Source organism: Larus michahellis, chromosome 9 (genome assembly GCF_964199755.1).
Source record: "Larus michahellis chromosome 9, bLarMic1.1, whole genome shotgun sequence".
NCBI classification, from domain to species: domain Eukaryota; kingdom Metazoa; phylum Chordata; class Aves; order Charadriiformes; family Laridae; genus Larus; species Larus michahellis.
Window position 1 is genome coordinate 14,908,930 of NC_133904.1, and position 22,391 is coordinate 14,931,320.

General features: G+C 36.5%; 1 protein-coding gene across 6 annotated transcripts in view; it reads left to right on the top strand.

The window, feature by feature from the left end:
• The window catches only part of UNC13C (unc-13 homolog C), a 239,651-nt gene that overhangs the window by 212,883 nt on the left and 4,377 nt on the right, over positions 1-22,391 (top strand). For all 6 annotated transcript variants that reach the window (XM_074600306.1, XM_074600305.1, XM_074600303.1 and 3 more), the window contains 6 exons: positions 737-825; positions 3,049-3,198; positions 4,991-5,114; positions 8,534-8,590; positions 9,697-9,777; positions 10,674-10,821. In XM_074600306.1, the coding sequence (XP_074456407.1) occupies positions 737-825; positions 3,049-3,198; positions 4,991-5,114; positions 8,534-8,590; positions 9,697-9,777; positions 10,674-10,821 (649 nt within the window). The remainder of the gene's footprint in view (positions 1-736; positions 826-3,048; positions 3,199-4,990; positions 5,115-8,533; positions 8,591-9,696; positions 9,778-10,673; positions 10,822-22,391) is intronic.

The window sequence follows — 22,391 nt, forward strand, 5'->3', positions numbered from 1 at the left end:
TCTGTGCATGGATCCCCATCCCTGTAAATGGAAAACTGTATTTCTCCCCTGCATTCTTTTTTTTCTTATATTTAGAAAACCTGTATCAGATGTACAGGAGCTGTTCTCCCTGTGCATCAGAATGTGTTGCTCTGTGCTTGAATTATATATGTCTTAATGTCTTTTAGAAACAGAAGTACTCATCCGTCATACTGTATCAATAGAAACAGCATGGATAGTCTTCAAACCATCTTTTCAAGCTGTTCTACTTTTATGCTGTGTTAACGGGAATATGGAAACATCTTCCACCTGAATCACAAAAATAATTACCGATGGTGGTGACATGTACCAAAAAAAATAAAAGATTAAAACATCTGCAGTATTGTTAACACAAACACTAAATTCTCATGCATCCTTCTCTTGATATGCCTTGTGAATACTATTTGCCTGATAATGGTAATTTTATTCTTGTGACTGCCAACACAATTTGCACCATCCCATAGAAGGCCATTGTTTAATGGCTCAGTTTTCATTTCTAGCATTATAATTCTTCACTTTTACAATCAAATGTTCTCCTTTAAATGGTAATTGGATTTTTAGGCCTACTAAAGCAATCCTGTGTTGTAACAGGTGTTTCCACATTTAGTTTTCGATAGTGCAGTGTATCATTGCATATAATTCCTAATTCATTACTTGCAATAGAAAACCCCAAAACATAGTGTGTAAGTAAAATATAACATTACTTATCTCTCTGCAGTTGGATCCTGAAGCTAGCGTTGTTCTAAAAGAACTTCAGGTGAAACTTAGCAATGTATTGGATGAACTCAGCGTAACATATGCTGCAAGGTAACAAATCTATTTTACTGCAAACCTTAGAGAAATACTGCCGTTCAAAAATCTGCCTCGTTGATTAAGTCCGGGTGGTTGCTTGGATGTCCTGAGGTACAGCTTGCTTCTGCCCTGATGGAGCAGCGTGCATTTGTGTGTGTGTATGGGTTTAGACTCTGAAATATATAGCAGTAACTTCACTGTAAAGAAATCTAAAACTGGTCTGTGGGCACAAACATGTTACAGACTGATGACTTTTGTTCTGCTTTTAGGAAAACAAAAATTGCTGATTTTTTCTTGCCTGATGCTGTGTTAAACTTTTCTCTCTGACTATGTTTATGTTACTTACTGAGACTGACAGCTTTTTCCAGGTGGCCTGCTTCAACCAGGGGTGGCTGCCTGTGTTTAGCCCACTTCAGATGGTCACTGTGAATGGCCGCCTTGGGTCATTTGCTTGCCTGTAGCTCTGCAAAAATTGTCTACTGAGCCTTACTCTCAAAATCTTTCATTATTCAGAGAGCACACTGCGGTCTTGAATGAGTATAGTGCTGTGCCAGCAGTGCCTGTGCTATAAGAAGCTGCAAGTTATTTTTGCTTCAAATTAGAAAGGAACCTAAGAAAGAGGGATTAGGGCTGTAGTGGTATTCATTAAGCAAAGTCTGTAGTTGCTTATTTAATCCATCGATGAACCTTCTGGGTGGACAGCGTTCACTTTTTCTGAGCATGCTTAGTTTGTCATATTGTTGTGCTCTACTTTTGCTCCCAGGCCCTGGTTCTCTGATCATTGACAGTGCATGAATATTATTTCTTTCCAGGGCTTCTTTCGGAACAAGCCAACTAGGTTTCTGCAAAAGAAAACACAGGAATAACTCAATCTAGGATATTCTCCAGATAGCTAGAACATTCCTCATGGGTCACTTTATTGGTGGGATTTATGAGGTTAACAACGTTAACCTTAAGAAAAGCCAGTGTGTTATTTTGGCTATTATTGGAGGGACTGATCCCAAGGATTTACATGAGCAGCTTCAATAGCAGCTTCATGTTGATTTTATCTAGGGCTTTGAAGTGTATAGGTAAGTACACATCCAAGTGTACTTGGAAAAGTTTCCAATTTTCCTAGTGTTTTCACATGGAGATTTGCATTCTCCTTTTATGATTAGCCATGTAGCTGGAACAGCTTACTGCCTAATTATAATGTTTCTTTTCTCTCACAGTAAATTCTCTTTTACTTTCCTGAAGTTAATCGTTGCCATTTATCTTTTCACATTAATAGGCCTGGAATATTTATGGCCTCTGTTTTGCATTTCTGTTCATAAACTAATCCTAAACCAATTCAATTCATCATAAATCAATTCATAAACCAATTACCATGTGTGCAGAGCCTTGTTCTGCCTCTGAACTGTTGCGTCCGCTGAACGGCTGTTCTGCATTGTTTAAGTATATTGACTGAAGACTCTATCATGTCACTGACACTACAAGACTGTCAGACATGTTGCTCAACCAGACCAGTTAGGAAATGGACCAGTTTTCAGAAAAACTGAACAGATAAAACTTGAGGAGCAAGAATTTGTTCACGCACACCTTGAAGTGGAAAAGATTCCTTCTGGGAGCAACAGTCTAACTACTTCTTAGTGGCGTTTTGTTTTTGAAAAATGGTATTTTAAACAGTCCAAATGTTTTAGCTCTGTCTAGTTGGAAAGAAGCAAAGCTTCTGATGGCACTGACTCTGTCTGAAACCCAGGAAAAGTGAAATTGAGCCAAACAGGGCAAAATCAGTGGAAGTTTTCTATTTGTCCTCAAGAAGAATATCAAGCTTGGTTCATATTAACCATCATGAGAAAAAGAATTTATAGTCACCTGTTCCTGCTGTCCTTTCATACCAAAAATAAAATCTTGAGAAGTTGTTGCTAGCTGATAGTCATTCGTATCCTAAACTGATTCTGATACATCTATTGCTTTCAGAAAATAATTACTTGCCCCCCGCCCTCCAAGGGCATGAAAAGCATAATGACAGAACGGAAACAAGGGGGAAAAAATCAAAACAGTACATGAATTTGTTATATGAGCTATAATCCTTAGGAGGAGTTATTTTCAGTCTGTAAAACCTGCAGTATCTTGCGTATGTGAACTTTCCATCATTGCAGATTGATGTAAATCTTGTTGAAGAAACTGATGCAAAATGATAAATATTGTTTTCTATCCCAGAATTCTTTCATTCTCTTTTTTACCCCCATCCTGTAGTTTCCAATTTATTATTGAAGATTGCGTAAGACAAATGAGCAATGAACTAAATCAAATGAGAGGAAATGGGAATGCAGCAGCCAATAAGAACAGTGCAGCCATTGATGCTGAGATTGTGCTTCGGCCTCTCATGGATTTCCTGGACAAAACGTAAGTGTGGCAGGCTCGTTAGTGTGGCAGGCTCGTTAGTGTGGCAGAGAAGGAATTAAAGCTGCAGTCAGGCATACTGGGTTTTATCCTGAAGCATTGTTAATACCTAGAAACACTCTGTAGTATTTTTAATATTTGTAGTATTCACGTGCATGCAGAATACATGCACAGAATGCTTAACCTGTTTACGTATACAAAGCAGTTTCTACGTAAGCTACATGTTTGCCTTTCTAGTTCTTGTCATGTTTTGAGTCATTACGAAGGACCTAGTGTGTGGTATGTCCTCCAGGAGCTGTGGTATAAAGATTGTACTGAACAAAAGAACAAAAGTAACTTCCCTATACGGAAATTGTCTGGCATTTGTTCTAGGCTGGCACCCAGTGTGCCCCTGCTTAATAGTACCCACTTCTGTGTCCCCAGAAACCTGGTCACCATTTACAGGTTTACCGAGCAGTTGATTTTTTTCATCTGTACTGAAAAAAATTTTAGCTGCTTTATCTATATGTCAGCGTTTTATTTTTAGCAATCTACCTAGTCCTATGTTTTAAGTTACAAGAGGGTATGTGTTGCTTTCAAGCAGTACGGTTTTAAATTTTCATTGTCTTTAAGTTAAGACATTTAGTCCTAGCACAAGTCTTAAAGAAAAGCCAAAAGTGTTTATACACTTACACGTGCTATCCTAAGCTCATTGTTTAAAAAACTGGGTAAACAGACTTTTGCCTGTCAGGTTTGATTCCAAATTGCCATTTCTCAAAGCCGTCTTTGTAGCTTCTTTGAGTTTAATTGAATAATGATATAATGGAAACAAAAATTACTGTCCAAAAAAAAGATACTTCTCACCACGGGAATATTAAATGGAATTTTAGCGGATGCTAAACCCATGCACAGAAAATAAAGGTGTGAAATTTTTTAAAAAAACAACCACTGCTAGGGAATATCACTTTTCTTACAAATATATATTTATAATAGGATTATAAACATGTCATATTAATATAGTTTGGGTTTTAGTTATTTCTTAATTATGCTTTTATTTATGTGCTTACTAAGAGTAGTAAGAGATGCTAGAAATATGAATTGGTATATTTATGATGGCTTTAATGATGATATAACAATGACTTTTATGGTGATAGAATGACTTTACAACAATCTCTTTTTACATTAATTCATTTCCCACATATACATTTTTGTGATATTATTTGGAAATATTTTTTCCTGTGCCTGAAAACTGCAGCACTTCATTTATGACTCTACTCACTCATGGCAATACATACGAGATGATTTATGACTACACTCTTAAACAAAGAAAAAAAAATCTAAGTATATAGATCCTCCAAAAATAGTATGATTGCACAGATATGCCAATATATAGAAATAAATGTTTCCAAATGGTAGCCCTGGATTTGCAGTAGCTTATTAACACCTAGTTCTACATCATTGTAGAAATAAAAAATAACAAGGGAGACATTTGTTTTTTAGTTTTAAGACATAAACAAATTATATACTAAAACTTTAATATAGGGGCTTGGGAGTGCTGAATTGTATCATCCATCAAACTTTGTAACTCATCGTCATTTTTCATTTTCGGTAAATACATATCAGTAATATATTAAGCAAGTCTTTTTTTATCAAAAATATTTACTGATAATATTGGAAAATAACAGCCATTGAGAAATCCTTATTGGTAGAGAAAAGCTAAACCATAAGGGCCATTAATCTGAGCATATAGTCACACAGCACCTCGGTAGTCTGAATGCTAGTTTTGGAGACTGGTTTGTGTTTTGTTTTATTCCAGTTTAAGTGTCTCTGCAAAAATCTGTGAGAAGACAGTTCTGAAACGGGTTTTAAAAGAGCTATGGAAGTTAGTCTTGAACAAAATAGAAAAACAAATTGTGCTTCCACCACTGACGGACCAAACCGTAAGTGTCCCAGCAGTAGTTCACACGCATTATAAAGAATTGTAATAATGTGCTTAATCAGATTTTTGCCAAGGGGTCTGATGCTATCCTTTTCTGTACCATGACGAGAAGGAATAACATATTGCCTGTATGCAGTGTGTTGCCTTCTAGTGTTTGAAAGTAGTGTAGCTAGGTTGCTCCTCTCTAGCTGGGGAGGAAGACCTTGCTCCTTCATATACTGCCTGCCCCAACTCAGAGCAGTTTTTATGAATGCAGTATAAAAGAAGCCAAATCTCTGGCTTTGTAGAGTGCTTTCATTGAGTTTGATTTCTCTTTACTTCCTCATGCGCAATTTCACCAAGACTATTCCTTGCCCTTCCCAGTTGCACCAGAAATTCAATGGCTTCCATTTTTGCAGCTCCCAGAAAGCCAGGAATGCCCCATCCCTTTCTGCAGTCTTGCCTGCTGTGCCATTCTTCATCTTGAGGCAGCACAACATCGGGAGGATTAAGCCACTTCTGGCTCTAAAGTTTTTGGGTATTTTAATAGCAGACTTGATAGGAGGTCCTTTTGGGGCAGGGCTGCATTTACAGCCTAACAAGAAAAGGGAAAGAAACAATAAGTTAATACAGAAAGTAGTGCTGCTACACACGAGACCAGTGTGGGTGATGGCCTGACATGAACCCTGAGTGGTGACAGAGCTGAGGCCACCCAGAAAATCTGATTCTGTCTAAGGATGAAAGAAAAAGAGCCTGACCTGGAGTGCCTTTTTTTAATTGCCTTTTGCTTTTTTGAGGGACTGGGATAGCATAAAGGTTAATTCTTCTTGTTTTCAATCTTGTCTAGAAAAAAAATTCACCGTTTTTACATTGCTGTAGTGTGCCTTTGGGCAGCTTTACTGTGTATGTCCTATGATATCTGTTAAGCTGCTAATAATCTATTGGTCAGTAGCTATATGTTAAAAACAGGTCATTAAATCATATTATAATATATTAAAGGTACATGAAAGAATATTGCTGGAGAGGCAAGAAGAACATCTATAAATGATGTTAAGGTAGTAATGAAATAACCTAAGGTATTAAAAATTTTAGACTAGAGCTAATCACAAGATCATAGCCAGGACTCCACTGAATTTGTTCGTATTTACTATAATGCTCTTGTTTACTACGCATAATTAGAAACAGCTTCTCCTTCAGTGAGTGACTGTGTCAAACTTATATCTCTGAGATTTCTAATTTGCTTTTCAAACATTCTGGGGCAAATTTTATCTGCAAATACACAAGTAGCATTTAAACTGAGTAACTGCATTTCCCACCAGGCATTAGGAATATTTATTAGCTTTATGCAGGATCGGTTGTTGGACTATAACTCATAGAACAGCACGGTTCAGAGTTAAGGGATTTTTCCCTTGCTTTTTTTAATTGCTTGCCAAGAAAACAGAATTACCTGTCAAAGACTTAGTAACTTGGACAATAGCACAATACGTTTCAGACAGTTAGGATAGTAAAACATATTTTCAGTCATTTCCCCCCAAGAGTTTGAATGTAGACCTTTCTTTAGAAACTAATAAAAAGATTTTAGTCTTTCAACCGTAGAGAAAATAACCTTTGACTGCCAACTGAACACGGATTTCAGTTCATCTGCCTGTATCTGCCAGCACCTCTGTTGTCCTTACTGATGCTCAGAAATCCCACCAAGCAATAAGATGTGACACTGATGTTATGGCCCAGTTCAAAAAAGCTTCTTCCAGTCATTAGTTTAGCAAGTTGATACTTCGTTAAGCCATGGGTGTAGATCTGGAATGCAAAACTTCCGCGTTACAGGCAGAACATAGAAAGGGTGGTGAAGATGCAGAGACAAGGAGTGCTCCTCCTCCCTTCACCTAGAATGAAGAGTTTTCTGGATGGATGTTAGTTTATTTAGTGGCCGAAGGTAAGCCGGCTTCTGTTTATCAGCCAGTTACTGATTAAAGGCAGAGACTGCGCCTATCACTCAAGACTCTTTAAGATCATTTTAAACAGTGACAGCTGGGGTGTCCACAGGTGCTTTGCCACCATTCTTCATAAAATAGAAACAACCCTTGCTTCTCCACACACACTTAAGAAACATGAGCCTCTGACTAGAAAATTGTCTGCAGCGTATTTTTTTCCAAATTTTGCTTGACATTTGCATAGTAGAAGACACAAAATTTTAAATATGTAGTCTGTAGTGACTAAGGAACATGGAAAATAGGTACAAAGATACCGGATTATGCTTTCAGAGTGCTTGCAGTATCACATGTGTATGCTACACTTCACCAGCTGTTGGGTTTTAGTAGTGGTAGCCTCCATATAAGGCGTCCCAGTTGGCAGGCATGGTGAAAGCTGTATAGCTAGTTGCATTTATGTTGCTGCTTCCATTTACTATTGAACACACAATTAAACAAAATCAATGAAAAGTAGGACACGGTAAGAGAGATGTTTCCCTTTTGTAGTCTTGAATATTACTTTCTCTCTGAGGGTGAGAGGCACAGACGTTCAGAAGCAGGGTTTATTTTTTAATTTTCATATTTATCTTACCATTCTCACGACTAATAAATAATGAAAATTTAAGCTGCAGTTCTATATTACATCTTTTGCAATTGAACTATACAGAAGCAAAATTATTTCTGAAACCTTTTGGAACAGAAAGACTAATGAAAATTGTTCTGTATTGTGCTATGTAAGTAAGTTGGACTGACTTTTTTTTTTTTCTGAAGTCCAGATATTCAGAGCTATGTCTTGCTGAACTGCCAAGTAACTGCACTAGTAATTATATTTTTTTGGAGTAATTGTGATAAAAAATGTGGGCATGGAATAATAGTAGAATTCTTTTTGTCTAAGACAAACACATAGGCATTGGCCAGGATTTGGCTATTGTAATATATTGGTTTAACTTCATAACGCTTTGGTATCTTTTCTTAAAGAAATGGCTTTGGCTTAACAGTACGCTGTTATGCTGCGCGTTACTCAGCTGAATATTTCACTGTAGAGAGTTAAGCTTTTGCAGGTTCCTCAGGCCTACTCGCTTCCCATTACAATTATTTATATTAGCATAGCACCTGAGAGCTATGATTATGGACAAATATCTCATTGACACACTGTATAAGAACAATCACAGCCGAAGCTTAAAAATATTAAATGCAAAATGAGATAGCAGACAGGAGCACACAAACCCACTATCAACAGAATACACAATATTCGTATCAAGTATGGGATACGGGAGGGAATCATGCTGCAGGCACTCAACTACTTGGCTTTATCAACTAAATGAAAATATGTCTCATGTGTAATTGAAATTTTTATTTAGCTTTGCAAAAATGTGACTTTGGCTAATGTCCTAGCAGAAAATAAGATCATGTTGACATAAAAAGCAAACACGCAGTAGTGAGTCTGTTTCCTGAATTTTCAATGTGATTACAGGGGCCCCAGATGATATTCAGTGCAGCCAAAGATCTTGGACAACTGTCAAAACTCAAGGTAAAGGAGCCAAATGAAGCTGTGAATGGCTTGCTCTAAAGAAAAAAAAAAAAAAAAGTGAATGTGAGGCCAAACCTCATGCCTCATTCTTGTGCTTAGTTGCGATAATAAGATTGAGTGTGGCAGTAACTGTTCATAGGTGAGTAATTATTTTAGTCTCATCAAAACCAAATTAAAAATACAAGACTGTATGCTTATATGGTAAAGTGATCAAGTAGATGGGTCAAGGAGATATCAGTCCCGTATTGCACAACTAGGTCTTATAAGCATTAAACATCATGGAAAAAAATTATGAGACCTTTGTGTTCCCTTCTGGAACCAGTTCTGCAAAAACTCTAAGGTGGGAATGCTAGTGATTTTTTTCTATGGGTTATTTATGGTATGTATTGAAACACAGCATGTACCTCTACAATAAACTCATCAGCACTACATTACTGAAGTCCATAACACACTTGATGGAGAGCTTAGATGTTTGATACTGAAGTCAGTTGTTTGCCAACCAATTTTTCCATTAGGATTTCAGATTTGGGCAGAAATGTAGCACTTCGTGCTTCTGTGAATAACTGCTCAGTTTGCTAGAAGAGTTATAGTGTTGCCTAAGTCAATCAGAGAATGCTTATTTTAGACAAAGACTTCACAGGAGTATAGTCACTTTAGGACTCTATTTAACTTATGTTCTAATAGGAAACTTTTTCTTTTTTTTTAAATTGGGGCATTAAGAAACATTAGTTAAACTGTCAGGTTTATTAATAAAATTAATTATTTCAGTATCATCTAATATAATTATTTAAACTTAAAATTTAACGTTTTCACTGAGCCCCAGAAGACAGAAATAATATATCCTAGGAAAAGAAATAAAGTTACACACATGCTCAGTATTAAATGTTGGGGTTTTCTGTCTGCAATCTATGTTTTCAAGAAACGAGATGATTGCTCTAGGTCATAAGTTGTTGTGAAAGAAGTCTGAAGTTGAATTAACCCCTGTTAATCATAGGAGCTTGGGGGGCATTTGGGTGTTTTGTTTGTTTATTTGTTTTTCCAAGAATAGACAGGCCACAGTACTGATTCTCTTTCAAAATCAACTGCAGCCTTAACTTGCTTTGCAGGACCATGTGATTCGGGAGGAAGCCCGAAGCCTGACCCTGAGGCAGTGTGCAATAATGGAAGTAGCACTAGCTACTATAAAGGTACAGCTCTATGTGTTTTTCTGTTCTGTGCTGGAATGACCAAGAACATGATTGACATAAACAACAGATTCTAATATAGAATGGTCCCTTAGAATAATAAAGTTCCCTTTTAATATGTCAAGAACCATTTGATCCTAAGCTCCTTGTATTGACTTGAAAGCAAATGTCAACTAGTCTGCATAAAGAGAACTGTGGCTACCGCTGTTCTGCCCCAAAGGAAATCCTCTTTTGAAGGATGAAATTTTCTCCTCATCTTCAACCGCAGAACCAACCAATGAGCTCCTTTTCTCTTCCATCCTCTTTCTTTCACAGTCTGGGAAACCCTAATGTGGTCACTCAAGGATGACACACACATTTTCTGCATATCCACAGTAAAAGAGGTCAAAATTGGAATAAAAAAAAAGATAATCACTATGGAAACTTCCATGGAATTTCTAATAATTTCTTCCCCAAAGCAGAATCATAATTTCAGGTACAATTGCAGTGCAATGCTAATCCAAAACTTCATATTCTAGAATCTCCTCTCTTAAAATTTTTACAAAATTCCCCCTTCCTTCAGAAAGAATACATTCTTTACTTGTGCTGGAAACCATGCTTGCATTTTAGAGGTTTTTTTTTTAGATAAAGGATTAAAACCTATTCCACTTTCCACAATACAGAAGAACCCTGCAAATATATATATCCAGTTTTGACATATAAATACCTCACATCATAAAGACCAAAATTTTGCATATTTTTTTCTCCTACAAGACTTAAGCTCTGTAGTAGAGATGATGACAGTTATCTCAACTACTATAATCATACATCCAGCCACACATGCCAGGTGTTATTTTTAAAAAATTTTGTAAGAATTTTACTTAAAATTGTATGTTTGTATCTGGGGCCTCTCTCTTTAGCAATACTTCCATGCTGGAGGAAGTGGGCTGAAAAAGAATTTCCTGGAAAAGAGCCCAGACCTACAGTCCCTGAGATATGCTCTTAGCCTATACACACAAACTACTGACGCCTTGATAAAGAAGTTTATAGACTCTCAGACATCTCAAAGTAAGTGATTTGTAAGAGAGATATAAGTGCATCAGATTATACTTTAATTGCTTGCCAATCACATTCTCCAAACACTGTGGTATTTCATGGTTTATTGTCACAGATTTGCCCATGTGATGTTATCCCGTATCAGCTGCTGTTGTCAATCAATGGAGCTTATGTGCATTTATCAGCTTGTCACTTTACATGAAGGATAGGTCCCATAGCTCTATATGAACACTGAATATCAGGGTTATTTATGGGAGCACTCCATACACAAACAGGGTTGTAGAAGCCATACCAGAGTGCATAGTATAATTGCAGAAACAGAGTAAATTCGTAGAGTACATTGGCATCTCTAGATACCTTCTGAGCTGGAGGATATTAATTACTAATCACAAATAACTGTGACGTATCCCTTAAGGTTTCCTTTTGAGGTTAAGAACAATGAATTGTGAACAACACACCCTTAATCTAGCACACTGACTCCACATTACACAACACACACTTCTCCTTCTAGCAGGTCATCTGTGGATTCAAAAGCAATAGAAGGTTTTGGTAGGCTAAAATACAGCATTATTTTCCCTGTCTAGATTTTTTCCTTTGTGCATTTCGGAATTCATATTCAAAACCATCCTGCTAAAAATGTCACATTATTTTTTATGCCTGCTTATAAAAAAATCCGAGTTTTGATACTTTCCCAAATACAAACCAAGACAGAGAACATGTAAGAATATGATATTAGGTGTACTTTGAATCTAGATATCAGGAACACTGAAGTCACTTTTTCCTGCTCTAGAATTTTGGCATAGTGCACCAAAAAAAAATAAAACAAAGTCCTCTTCATTTAAAATATATATGCCATTCATTAATGGTGTATTTCAGAAGAGGACGTTCCATGGTTTCAGTAAGAGGGCAAGAGTTCACAGTTATACTTTTAGTCAAAGATTCCTTCTATTTTGAAAAAGAAACTATTTTTTAACATTTTTCTTACCAATCTAGGACAGTGTTTTCATATTTCTACAGTGCATACAGGAACTGCTTTTGTATAGATAATGTGCAGATTACAATCCAGAGGGAGAATCAGAAAAGTTTTAATTGGACAGTTAAGCTGGAAATCAATTGCTTTTACCTCTGAAGTACAGTATGTTACTCACAGTATAAAAAGCATGAAACACCAGTTTTGCAGCTTGCCCCAACATTAATTCCAAGGAACGATTTCCTAGGGAGCTCCCATATTAGACTGAAGATCTCTGTTAATAATTCATACATTACAAGTGAGAAAATCGCTATAAAAACTCTAGTACACAAGGAATAAATTCTTTTTTTCCCTCTCTCGAAAAAGATTAACAATATGGATTTAGGCAGAAAATTATTAATTACTAGTATATTTTGCGTTTCCTTACGTATACTTTCATTGTAACTTCAGGAGAGAAAATTAACCAGGTTGTAGTCATAAGCAGAGATCCTTTATAAGTCCTAAACCGCAAACCTGAATTTTCTGATTTTCATCGTGGTTTCAGCCTGAGGTCTGTGTTCATTTCTGTGCACACATTAGCATGCCTGTATTTGCACACCAGTATTATCAGAAGCGTAGCCACTGGGAATGAAAGTTAAGGAAAAGTGACTCATAGCTTTTCATCATCCTTTAATGTCTCATTTAAAAGAACTAAAAAACTCATTTATTATGACCTCCAGCCTCAAAACTGTAGCTGTATCATTAGCATTTACTAAAATGACCATGTTTGCAAATCAGAAACTTTCTCTGAAGCATAATTAGATTTATATCTGCCCTCATAGTTGTACAGGTAACCAATCCATAATCAATAGACAGTTAGATGTAATTAAACTCAAAGCAATGGAAAAAAAGAATACTTTAAAGAAAATAGCATATTGAATAATAACTATAACTGTAGATAAAAGTGGATTCTCAGTTTTCTTTTAATGACTATTAGAATCAGACAGTACTTTTAACCACAGGTGAACATACTTTTTCATTTGCCACGATTAAACTGCAGTGTTTCTAAGAAAGTGAAGGGCAAATATTTGTTTGATTGGCGTGAGGAGGGGGGAGTTATTCCCCCCCACCCCCACCCCGCAAGCATAAAAGCTGTGTAAAAGTGTATGTTTTGGTCCTTGATGTTTCCTGTATTCATGGACATGCAGGGTCAAGTTCAGTAGGAATAACCCAATTATCCAAGAATATGCTTTTGTACCATTTCCAAACAAGGATGATTGCTTGAAACAAAGTTTTTATTCCCAGGCTTTGTGCCTACGCATTCCAAAGAGCTTCCTGGAAACAAAGCAATTTGCATAGGCAATATTAATAAAAAAATTCCTGACTTTTAAATTACTTAATCTCAGGGATTCATAGTTTTTCATGTGATGGTTTCAATACACTAAAGACTTGAAAGCTAAGCTGTTTTCAACAGGTTCAGATCTCTGATTGATTCTGTTTCCTTTGGACTTTTGTCAGCTGTAGATTGTCACTTTTAGATTGGGCACTACTAATAATATATATTAGCTCATACTGTAAAAGTGGTATTTTTCTCCGCTAAATTTATCTCCAAGATCACATTTTGGCATAAATTCAGACTGTAATATGGAGTGTTTTCAACATCTTTTGTGACCGAACCATTGTTTGTGCACACTACGCTTGTGCCAAGCATGAATCGGTTGTAAAAGAGTAGCGCACTGCCAAGCTGACCTCTAAAACCCTGCTCAGTTGCAGGACTTGAGGGTTCAGAGCTGTATGGCTACAACACACCATGGCTGGCTAACAGCTGGATGGCAGCCAGTAAGCCAGCGCAGATATCATCAAGGAAAGCTCAAAGGTTTCTGCAAAGACCATGTATTTGTACAGTGATGTATTTATACGAATTGTCAACCCACATCAACTCTAGTCAAAAAGGTCAAATTTCAGTTCAGGCAGGACAAGCTAATTTTAACTAAACTTGAGCTAAATGCAACCACATTTTCGAAATCAAGACAAAACTATAAAAGCCGAAGGACAAACTCTTACTGTATTTCTGTATTTAAGAAGAGAAGGAACAGACTCAAAACACTGAAGTAAAACTACATCCATATCTATTGGCCTATTGTACAAACTTTCCTACTCTATGGTATATTTGACTTACTGTCACTCTAAGCTCAGACCAGTCCTCGTGATGCTTCTCAAAATTCGTTCCAAAAAAAGAGAGAACTTTTAGGCTGGCAGTTACCTTTTTATTGAATTAAGTTATACCTTCACCTTTGAGGCTACTTAATTTAAAGGATATTAAAATTAAAAGGAGAATTATGGCTGCAGTTTAGTTTAGCAGTTGTCTTAAACCTTCAGTAATTTCATAGCCAGTGTTGTGAATGTTTACATTTGGTTCGCATCAACTCTAACATGGAAGTGGTGGAATCACCATCCCTGGAGGTATTTAAAAGATGGGTAGACATCATGCTGAGGGACATGGTTTGGTGGTATTTTTTTCAGTGTTAAGTTGATGTTTGGATTGGATGATCTGAAAGGTCCCTTCCAATCTAGATGATTCTATTCTATTATTTGTACAAATATGATTTTAGTTTTAGCGAACTGCCCAAAAAGACAGTACCTCAAACATTACAGTGTTCTGAATTTGCTCTCATTTATTACCACAAATTTCTCCAAAGTAAATGCCACTGTTGCATCTAAAATGGTTACTTGTTGGAAATAGGCAGAGAAATGTTTTTTTGTATAAATTTACATCAGCTTAGTTTTATAAACCTCCTTAGAGAATGCTACTGTTATTGTAAGGTATGCAACATAGCAATCCATAGTGGCAGGACTGAAATACATTTTTTAGCCTGACATTAAAGAGTTTGTATTACTTAAGCAGAAAAATCAATACTCTTCTAGCAACATGGAGCTCACACTACAATCCCTACTTGTATGCTTAAATGACTGCAGAAAATTCTTTCTATGGCTATTCTAATTCTTTCTAAGGCTATTCTTTCACATCAGCTGATTTGTATCAGATTTCTTTGTTCTTATGGTGGACAATTGAAAGCTAAAAGTGGAAGAAGCATCTGAAACAAGAAAAGATAATGAGCAGAATTAAAAATATTAAATATTTACCTAATGAGAATGAGTAGCTGTGACAGTAATTCCATACTCGTCTTGTGAAGCTACCAACGCAGGGAAGGAAATTATGTGATCAAAATGAAGCGAAATTCTTTTCGACTGCCAAGCCAAAATTCAATTCTGTGTTCCTTTGCAACCTGTAATGGCACAAGGCAAAGCAGAGCCTCACTATCTTCTATATTCTTAAATATATGGAATCAGATTCAAACCCTTAACTGATAGTTGACTTAGAAAACAGCAAACACTATAGTTTAGGCAAGATGACATCAGAGTACAGAAAATAAAAATCATTTAGCGGCTCTTATAAGTGAAAAAGGAAAGATTTGTTTCTGCTCTTTTGCATGTCAAAACTGTTGTATTATTAACAACTGTCATATTTTGAAAGCTGTACCTGTATTCTATCATCAACTTTAAGTCCTACAGAGCATTTCCATTTCTCTCTTAACCTATACTTCAGACAGAACTTAACTCAAGAAATAGTCCCTGCTTCATCCACTGCGGTTTCAAATTGAGGTCACAATCATGTGTTACACAACCTTATTTCGTGAGAGAAAAAAACAGACCTGCATTATAAGCTGCAGAAATCAGCCTACAATTGCAAGGAATGTATAGTGACAAACAACAGGAAGCTTACAACAATGTAGAAACTTGCAGAATTACAACAGAAGTATTCCAGCATATGCTAAGATCAAAATAAATGCATTCAGAATAGTGGCAGAAAATAAATATAAAGTTCACATACAAAAAAAACCAGACTGCTGGTGAAGCATAAGGTTTTTACAGAACTTTCACTTAAGAGGCTGTCACAATAGAAGATTTTGTTATTTACTCCTTAAATGAAATAGTAAAGCACGTAAATTAGAAATAAGTTGTATATTACAGTTTCTCTTAAGCCTTCAAGAAACTGAACACAAGCTACTGGTATCCATCAGTTATATGACATCAGTTTTCAAAAATAATTTCTTAATGGTATCAGTGGAGCAGTCACTACATACGTAAACCTCTTAACTTGAGAGGCTATACTTGCCTGTATGTTGCCTGGTTAAAGCACTGGACTCTGTGTGTGTGTGTATGTATATATACACACACACACACACATATACATACGGGCGGATGGATGATGCTAACTGGGTACTCATCTCCCAGATCAAAGCTGGTTCATCCCTGGTTTCTCACCATACAGACATACAAGTGGCTACAGAAAATGGAGGGGCACAATTGAAGCATGGCTTGTACCTGAAGCAGGCAGAGATGAAGGGGGAAGCCTTAGCTGGGGATTCCACCCTGGCACTCAAACCAGTACTTTCTACTCACACCATAATATAAATTAAATAGTTAGCTATTAGCTGGGGATTCCACCCTGACACTCAAACCAATACTTTCTACTCATACCATAATATTCTACTTTTATACTAATGCTTTCTGAATTCATCCTATCACTCTGTCTGACCTTACAGAAATTCAAATAGGAGAGAATGTATTTTGATAGCATGGCTGTGTACAATTGAGAGGCTTATGTATGCTGCAGAACCTTTTGTCAACCTTAATACCTTCACACCAAGTGATCCTTACGATAAATGATTTCTGTTTTCTAATCAAATACAAACCTTCTAAATCTTTTCAATCTTTTCATGGCAGCCTGGTGAAGAATGGTTGCTGAAAGTCAGCCATCAAGTAACTGAACTTGGTTCTCAGGCAAAACAAACAATTATCACAGTTTGTATAGCAACTTCTTAAACCAAAGCATGTGTTGCAGTTAGTGTGGTTATTATTACTTAAAGCAGGTTTCCCTGTTGCCTTCCTTTTCTCTAGCACACATACTAACTTACTACATCCAGCTTTTAACAACTCCGCTCTTTGTATTAAATGAAAATGTTAAAACATGCACTCAAGGTTTTCCTCTAAATTATAGAGCCTCAGGATCCTGTAAAAAATAAGTTGATTAGTCGCCCAGATGTTTTTCCTTCTGATAAATTAGCAGATGAACCCCAGACAAATACATGTATTTTATCGGCATCGTTAATCAGAAGATGACAAATGTTTGTCTAAATTAAAGTGTTGATTTCATAGCTTGTGTAATTCCTGGAACATTGGGCACTGTGAAAGCTTGAGTATTTGTTCAACTTCTTTGTTCTTATGGCCTATATAGAAAATAAGGTCAAAGCGTAGGTCCGGTATATAAATAAATGGTCAGATTTATGCTAAAGAAGCTCACTAGCAAATGGGTCGGGATGGGGTTACCACAGGGCAACGTGTCCCGTTCAGCTGGTTCTATTGCCTGGCTCACAGTGCTTAGTGAGCTTTTCTGTGTCTCGGATACTGAAATCATGTCATGCATGATGATTAGTTTGCAGGTAGTTGTTTTTCTTTTAAACTAGATTTCGAATCCTCAGAGAGGTAAAGACAGACTTGAAATTCCAAATGCTAAAAGCCATAATAAAAAAAGAGAAGAAAATGTAAACCAGTAACTCTGATGGAGTGTACTTTCCAGCTGCTCTGGAAGTTGGGCCACGGAAACTGGGATGCTTTCCTAACTTCTTGGGGGAAAAAAAAAAGGAAAGTAATAAGAGTAGTTTGTTTTGGGGGCTACTAGGAGCAAGAATATGCAGCATGGGCCTCAGTGTAGACATACAGAGAGAGACTTGATCAAATAAGTATAAAGTAAAAGGAAAGGCTGAAAAAAAATCAGGAAGAGAGGATCACTTCTATTTGGTATGGAAGTCGGGGAAATTAGCTCAAATAGGGCAGAAAGGAACAATGTGAGTAAGCTAAAGTTCATTATAGATCTATGCCAACTGGAAGAAGAGAAATGTCAAATACCAAGATGGTAATACAAAGCTGAGGAATAAGAAAGTTATTAAATTCCAAGATGAACAAAACAAAACAAATTTTGTCTAATCTCATCTTAGCTTTTTATTATTATTAATATATATTAATATATTAATATATATATTATTGTAAAAGCACTGATTGGTTCAGTACAAAGCGCATTAGTATTTAGTTAGATGGGTGTTTGGCAAATGTCAGATTCCTTACTGTTTTTAATGAAGCACTCCCTTTGCATAAAATAAAATGTTTACCTTCTCAACCTAGGGTCATTTCAGCCCTTCCATAAATGTAATCAACCATGAACATATGGAAAACTAGAATATAATTATGTGAAGAAAAAATATATAGTAAATTCAAGAAAGAATTGCTACCATAAGATAGAACATAAGATAGTTGATGTTCCATATCATGAACTGCCATGTTAACCTAGGATTATACAACCATTTTCAAACCCTGTAGCACAGGCACAGAGCTGAGGGAAGAGAAGGCTTGCACGGCCGAGTGCAGGGACGGATTTTTCTCTTGGGGTTCAGCCCTATGTATTTCTGGCTGATTTTCCATGCCATCAAATTATTGGGTTTTCACTGCTCAGTTTTCAAGGCTGCTGTGTTTCACGTTCTTACAGCTGTCAAATTTTGCCACATTGAAGTGTAAAAGAAGAGATTGCAAGATTGATGATAACATTTGTCTAAATACAATACCAGATAAAAACTAACTTTGTTAACAGATAGGTCAGGCAATACTTTTTCAGACACTTTTGTCTTCCATAAATACTTCTGCATGAGTATTTACATCATTACATAAACTTTCCTATGTTTATATTAGAATATATAAATAGTGCAAACTTTGGGCATAGCTACAGTGCTAGTTTTACTAATTATTTACACAAACACTGCCGTCTTAAATACTCATAGCAGCATAACTGTGGGAGTTTGGGAGTCAGACCTGAGCCCTATGAACAGTCCGATGATTAGCTCAGCTTCCCAGATGTGTTTTGCCTCTCTTATTGAGGCCCATGCTGCATATTCTTGCTCCTAGTAGCCCCCAAAACAAACTACTCTTATTACTTTCCTTTTTTTTTTTTTCCCCCAAGACGTTAGGAAAGCATCCCAGTTTCCGTGGCCCAACTTCCAGAGCAGCTGGAAAGTACACTCCATCAGAGTTACTGCTCCTGCTATTTCAAAGTCTTAAATTCTATTCTTAAATTTTATGCTGGCTCATATTCTGTGAATGCCATTTATTTCTGCTGGACTCTTTCTTCATGCAAATCTAGAAGTTAATTTCCAAAGTCCTCCTGATAGGAAAACTTTCTTAAAACTGTTTGCTGCTACAGGAGTCAAGCAGGACAAAGGACCCCTTTCACAGAAATGTGCTTTTGTGCACGATCACAGACTGATTCAGGATTCTCTTGCATTTAGCAGGAGTATTATTCTAGAGAATATAGGGAGTTTCTGTTTTATTTTTACAAATTATACATTACTCATTTTTCCACTTGTATTTTCTGCTATTTTCAGAGTCCACAAGTTCACATTTCCCCAAAGGTACCTACTAAGGAATAGAAGACAGAAGAATCTCTGTGTGCATATGTAGCCAATGTGACTATCAGGCCTAAGAAACATTCGACTAGGTACTTGGTCCAAAATGGGTCTATTCTGTCAAGATCATTAGGGCTATAATAACTATCACATTAATGACATTCCAAGTGCTAAATAAGGAAGGAATCAAAGCCTGGCTGGTTTGGACATTTTGTCCACTGAGGAGCAAGCATCTTTGGCCAGAGGAAATATTTTTTCTCCTTTACAGTTTGTTTGCTGCAATAGAACAACTGCAGTTTAAATGCAGGTGATCACTTTAAAACCCAGCTATAAGAGGATGCTGTATTTTGATTCATATAAATAATTTAACAAATGAAATCTGAACTGGAGTATTTGGAGTATTAGAAGCAGTAATACTTCAGTAACCATAAGGTTTTCAAACATAACACAGAATTATTTGTGAGCTTCTAATGAGTTTTATTACAGAACTAAAGGAAGAAACGTGCAATGATCCTCTGCAGTGCAGGGCTAGATAGTTGTTGTCAGTTAAATTCACTTGTTAAATGTGGTGGGATAAACAGACCTTTCTATAGTGCGCTCAGAATCACTAATTCCTGCTCTGACTTTACAAGAACTGGTAGCAAGAAAGAAAACAAAACAGCAGAAATAAACAGATCAGAGACTTTAAAATGAAGTTCTTGAATGTCAACAAAAGCTGCTATTAGCAAATACCGAATGTCCTAGAATTATGTCTTTAGCTTGTTCAGCAGGTCAGAGAGATAGAAAGCAAATGGCATATAGATGGAGTGGTAACTGAAAGAAACCAAGCTTATATTCTAGACTCCTCTAGAAATTGCCTCTGCTGGCCAAGACATTCTGCTGCAGGAAGTTTCCTCAGCAATAGTGAAATGTATGGCCATCCTGATGTCAGCTGTTTTCAGGATAAAACTGTGTGATGTTTTACACAGCTTGCTTTGTAGCCGTATCAAACAGTACTATACATGCAGGACTAATCCCACTATGTTAGTGGTACTGCTTAGAGCACTGTTGTGCATTATGGACTACAAGGAAAAGGAAAGAAAAAGATCAGTTAGGAGACCTTTGCAAGGATGTACTTTGCATATTTAATAAAAAAAAAGTTGGAGAAACAGAACAAGATTTATCTTGTGGATTCATAGATTTTGTCTCAGTAAGATCTAATGTGTCATTATTACAGGTTAACACAGCACGCTCCATTACTACCATCACCCACAGGTTGCTGCATAAGCTATGTAAGGAAAATGCTAATTTTTTTTCTTTTAAAACGTCCCTGATTTCTCCAAAAGGGGTTTTGGTTTGGGCTTTTTTAAAGGTAGAGGCTAAAACAAGTAATTGACACTGTCTGATATTTTCAGTGATATTCAGGATCAGCCTGACTCACCTTCCACTGCAGTCAGTGGTAAATTATTATTAATTTTGATTGAGAGAGAGTTTGATAACTTCTCGTACCCTCTCTCAGTACAGTCAGTTTATCCTGTCCATTCAGCATCCCTATGATTTAGGTGTTGCAAATTCCTGGTTCTCTTTTCCTGCACAGCTTCTCAATGAGAGCTTTTTAATCAGAACAAAAGATTAACGAGTTAGAGTTACAGCATGTTCAACTCAGACTTCACAGCCGAAGATGGCTATACGTGGAATCAAAAGCATCATTTATAAAAAAGGCCCACCATGACAAAAAGAACCTGTTAAGGTTGAATTCCGTACAGTATGTAACAACTTAAAAAGGTGGAATTTCACAATGTGAAAGAACAAGACAGATTAATGCTCTGTAAGCTCCAGTCTCTGCTCTCTTTGATTTACTTGACATCAGAAAGCCAATGAGAATACTCTCTATATAAGTACATATTATACAGAGTACTGGAGGACTACCCCGCATAAGCTGCCCTCTGAATTTTAGGTGTTAAAAAAAACAAAAAAACTGCAAACAAGAACCCCCCCAAGTTTTGTCTTCATTTCATTCAAGTTAAGTAATCCATATGAGGGAAGGTGTTTTCGCACAAGTCAGCACGCTGGGTTAAATATAACTCCATTAAAAACACCACATTTTGTATAATGAAAATGAGGCCTCTCTTAAAACCTTGTTTTTCTGGAGAGAAAAAATTTCCATAGCACTTTGCACTCCAAACAATTAGTTATTTTTAAACTTGTAGATAAATTTTATTTCAAGCAGGAGAAACTCAGTGTCAATATTATGCTACTCTCTGATGCATGGTCTGAAGATACTGTGTTTGCAAGAGAGAAGGAAATCACTTTTAACTTTGACCTTGACCAAATGAGAATTTCCTTTCTCTTCCTAAATAAAAGCTAATTTTACTGTACAGAAAGATAATACATTGTTTTAGTATTCCAAATAAAGCTCTTCTACTAATTTATATTTAGTTTTTCTAGTCCATTTCATTCCTGTCTTTTTATACATGTCCTTATATGTATTGTTTATTGTGAACAAGATGTAGAATGATTCAGCAACCTAATCAGAGATCCCGTATAGTGCAGCTTGAAGTAATTATTCAAATACAACAAGTGTAATGGCTGCCACTGAAACTAAACTTCTTGTCATTAAAAAGCTGATGTCTAACAACTTGCCTATTTACATGTCAGTAATTGTCCAAACCCTCTGGCTGATACTGAAATACATCTAGAAGCAAAATTTGTACAGGTACACTGTGACTCAGAAGTAGCTGCTATAACCAGATTAGGATACTGACACTCTGTATTTTTGCTAAAACACTATTGACTATAATTCAAAAGTGGATTGATCACAATTCCATGCCAAACTCACCTGAAAGCTGGAAAATGCAGAATAGTTTTCAGGGATTCTGAGCAAGTTAATTGAGCACTGAATTTCCACATTTTGATGTATCGGGAAAAAAACTTGTTCTCTGGAGCAGTGATGCTTGGCGTAAGATTATATAATTGACCTTGCAATGTTCAACCAGTGTACAGGATGTAATTACAGATTATGCCAACACAATGAATAAACATCAGCGTAGAACACATTTCTAGCAAGCCACCGATGGTGAAATCCAGAAAAAACTATGCCTGATAAAGGAAAAAATAAAATAATACATTCTGGGTATAAA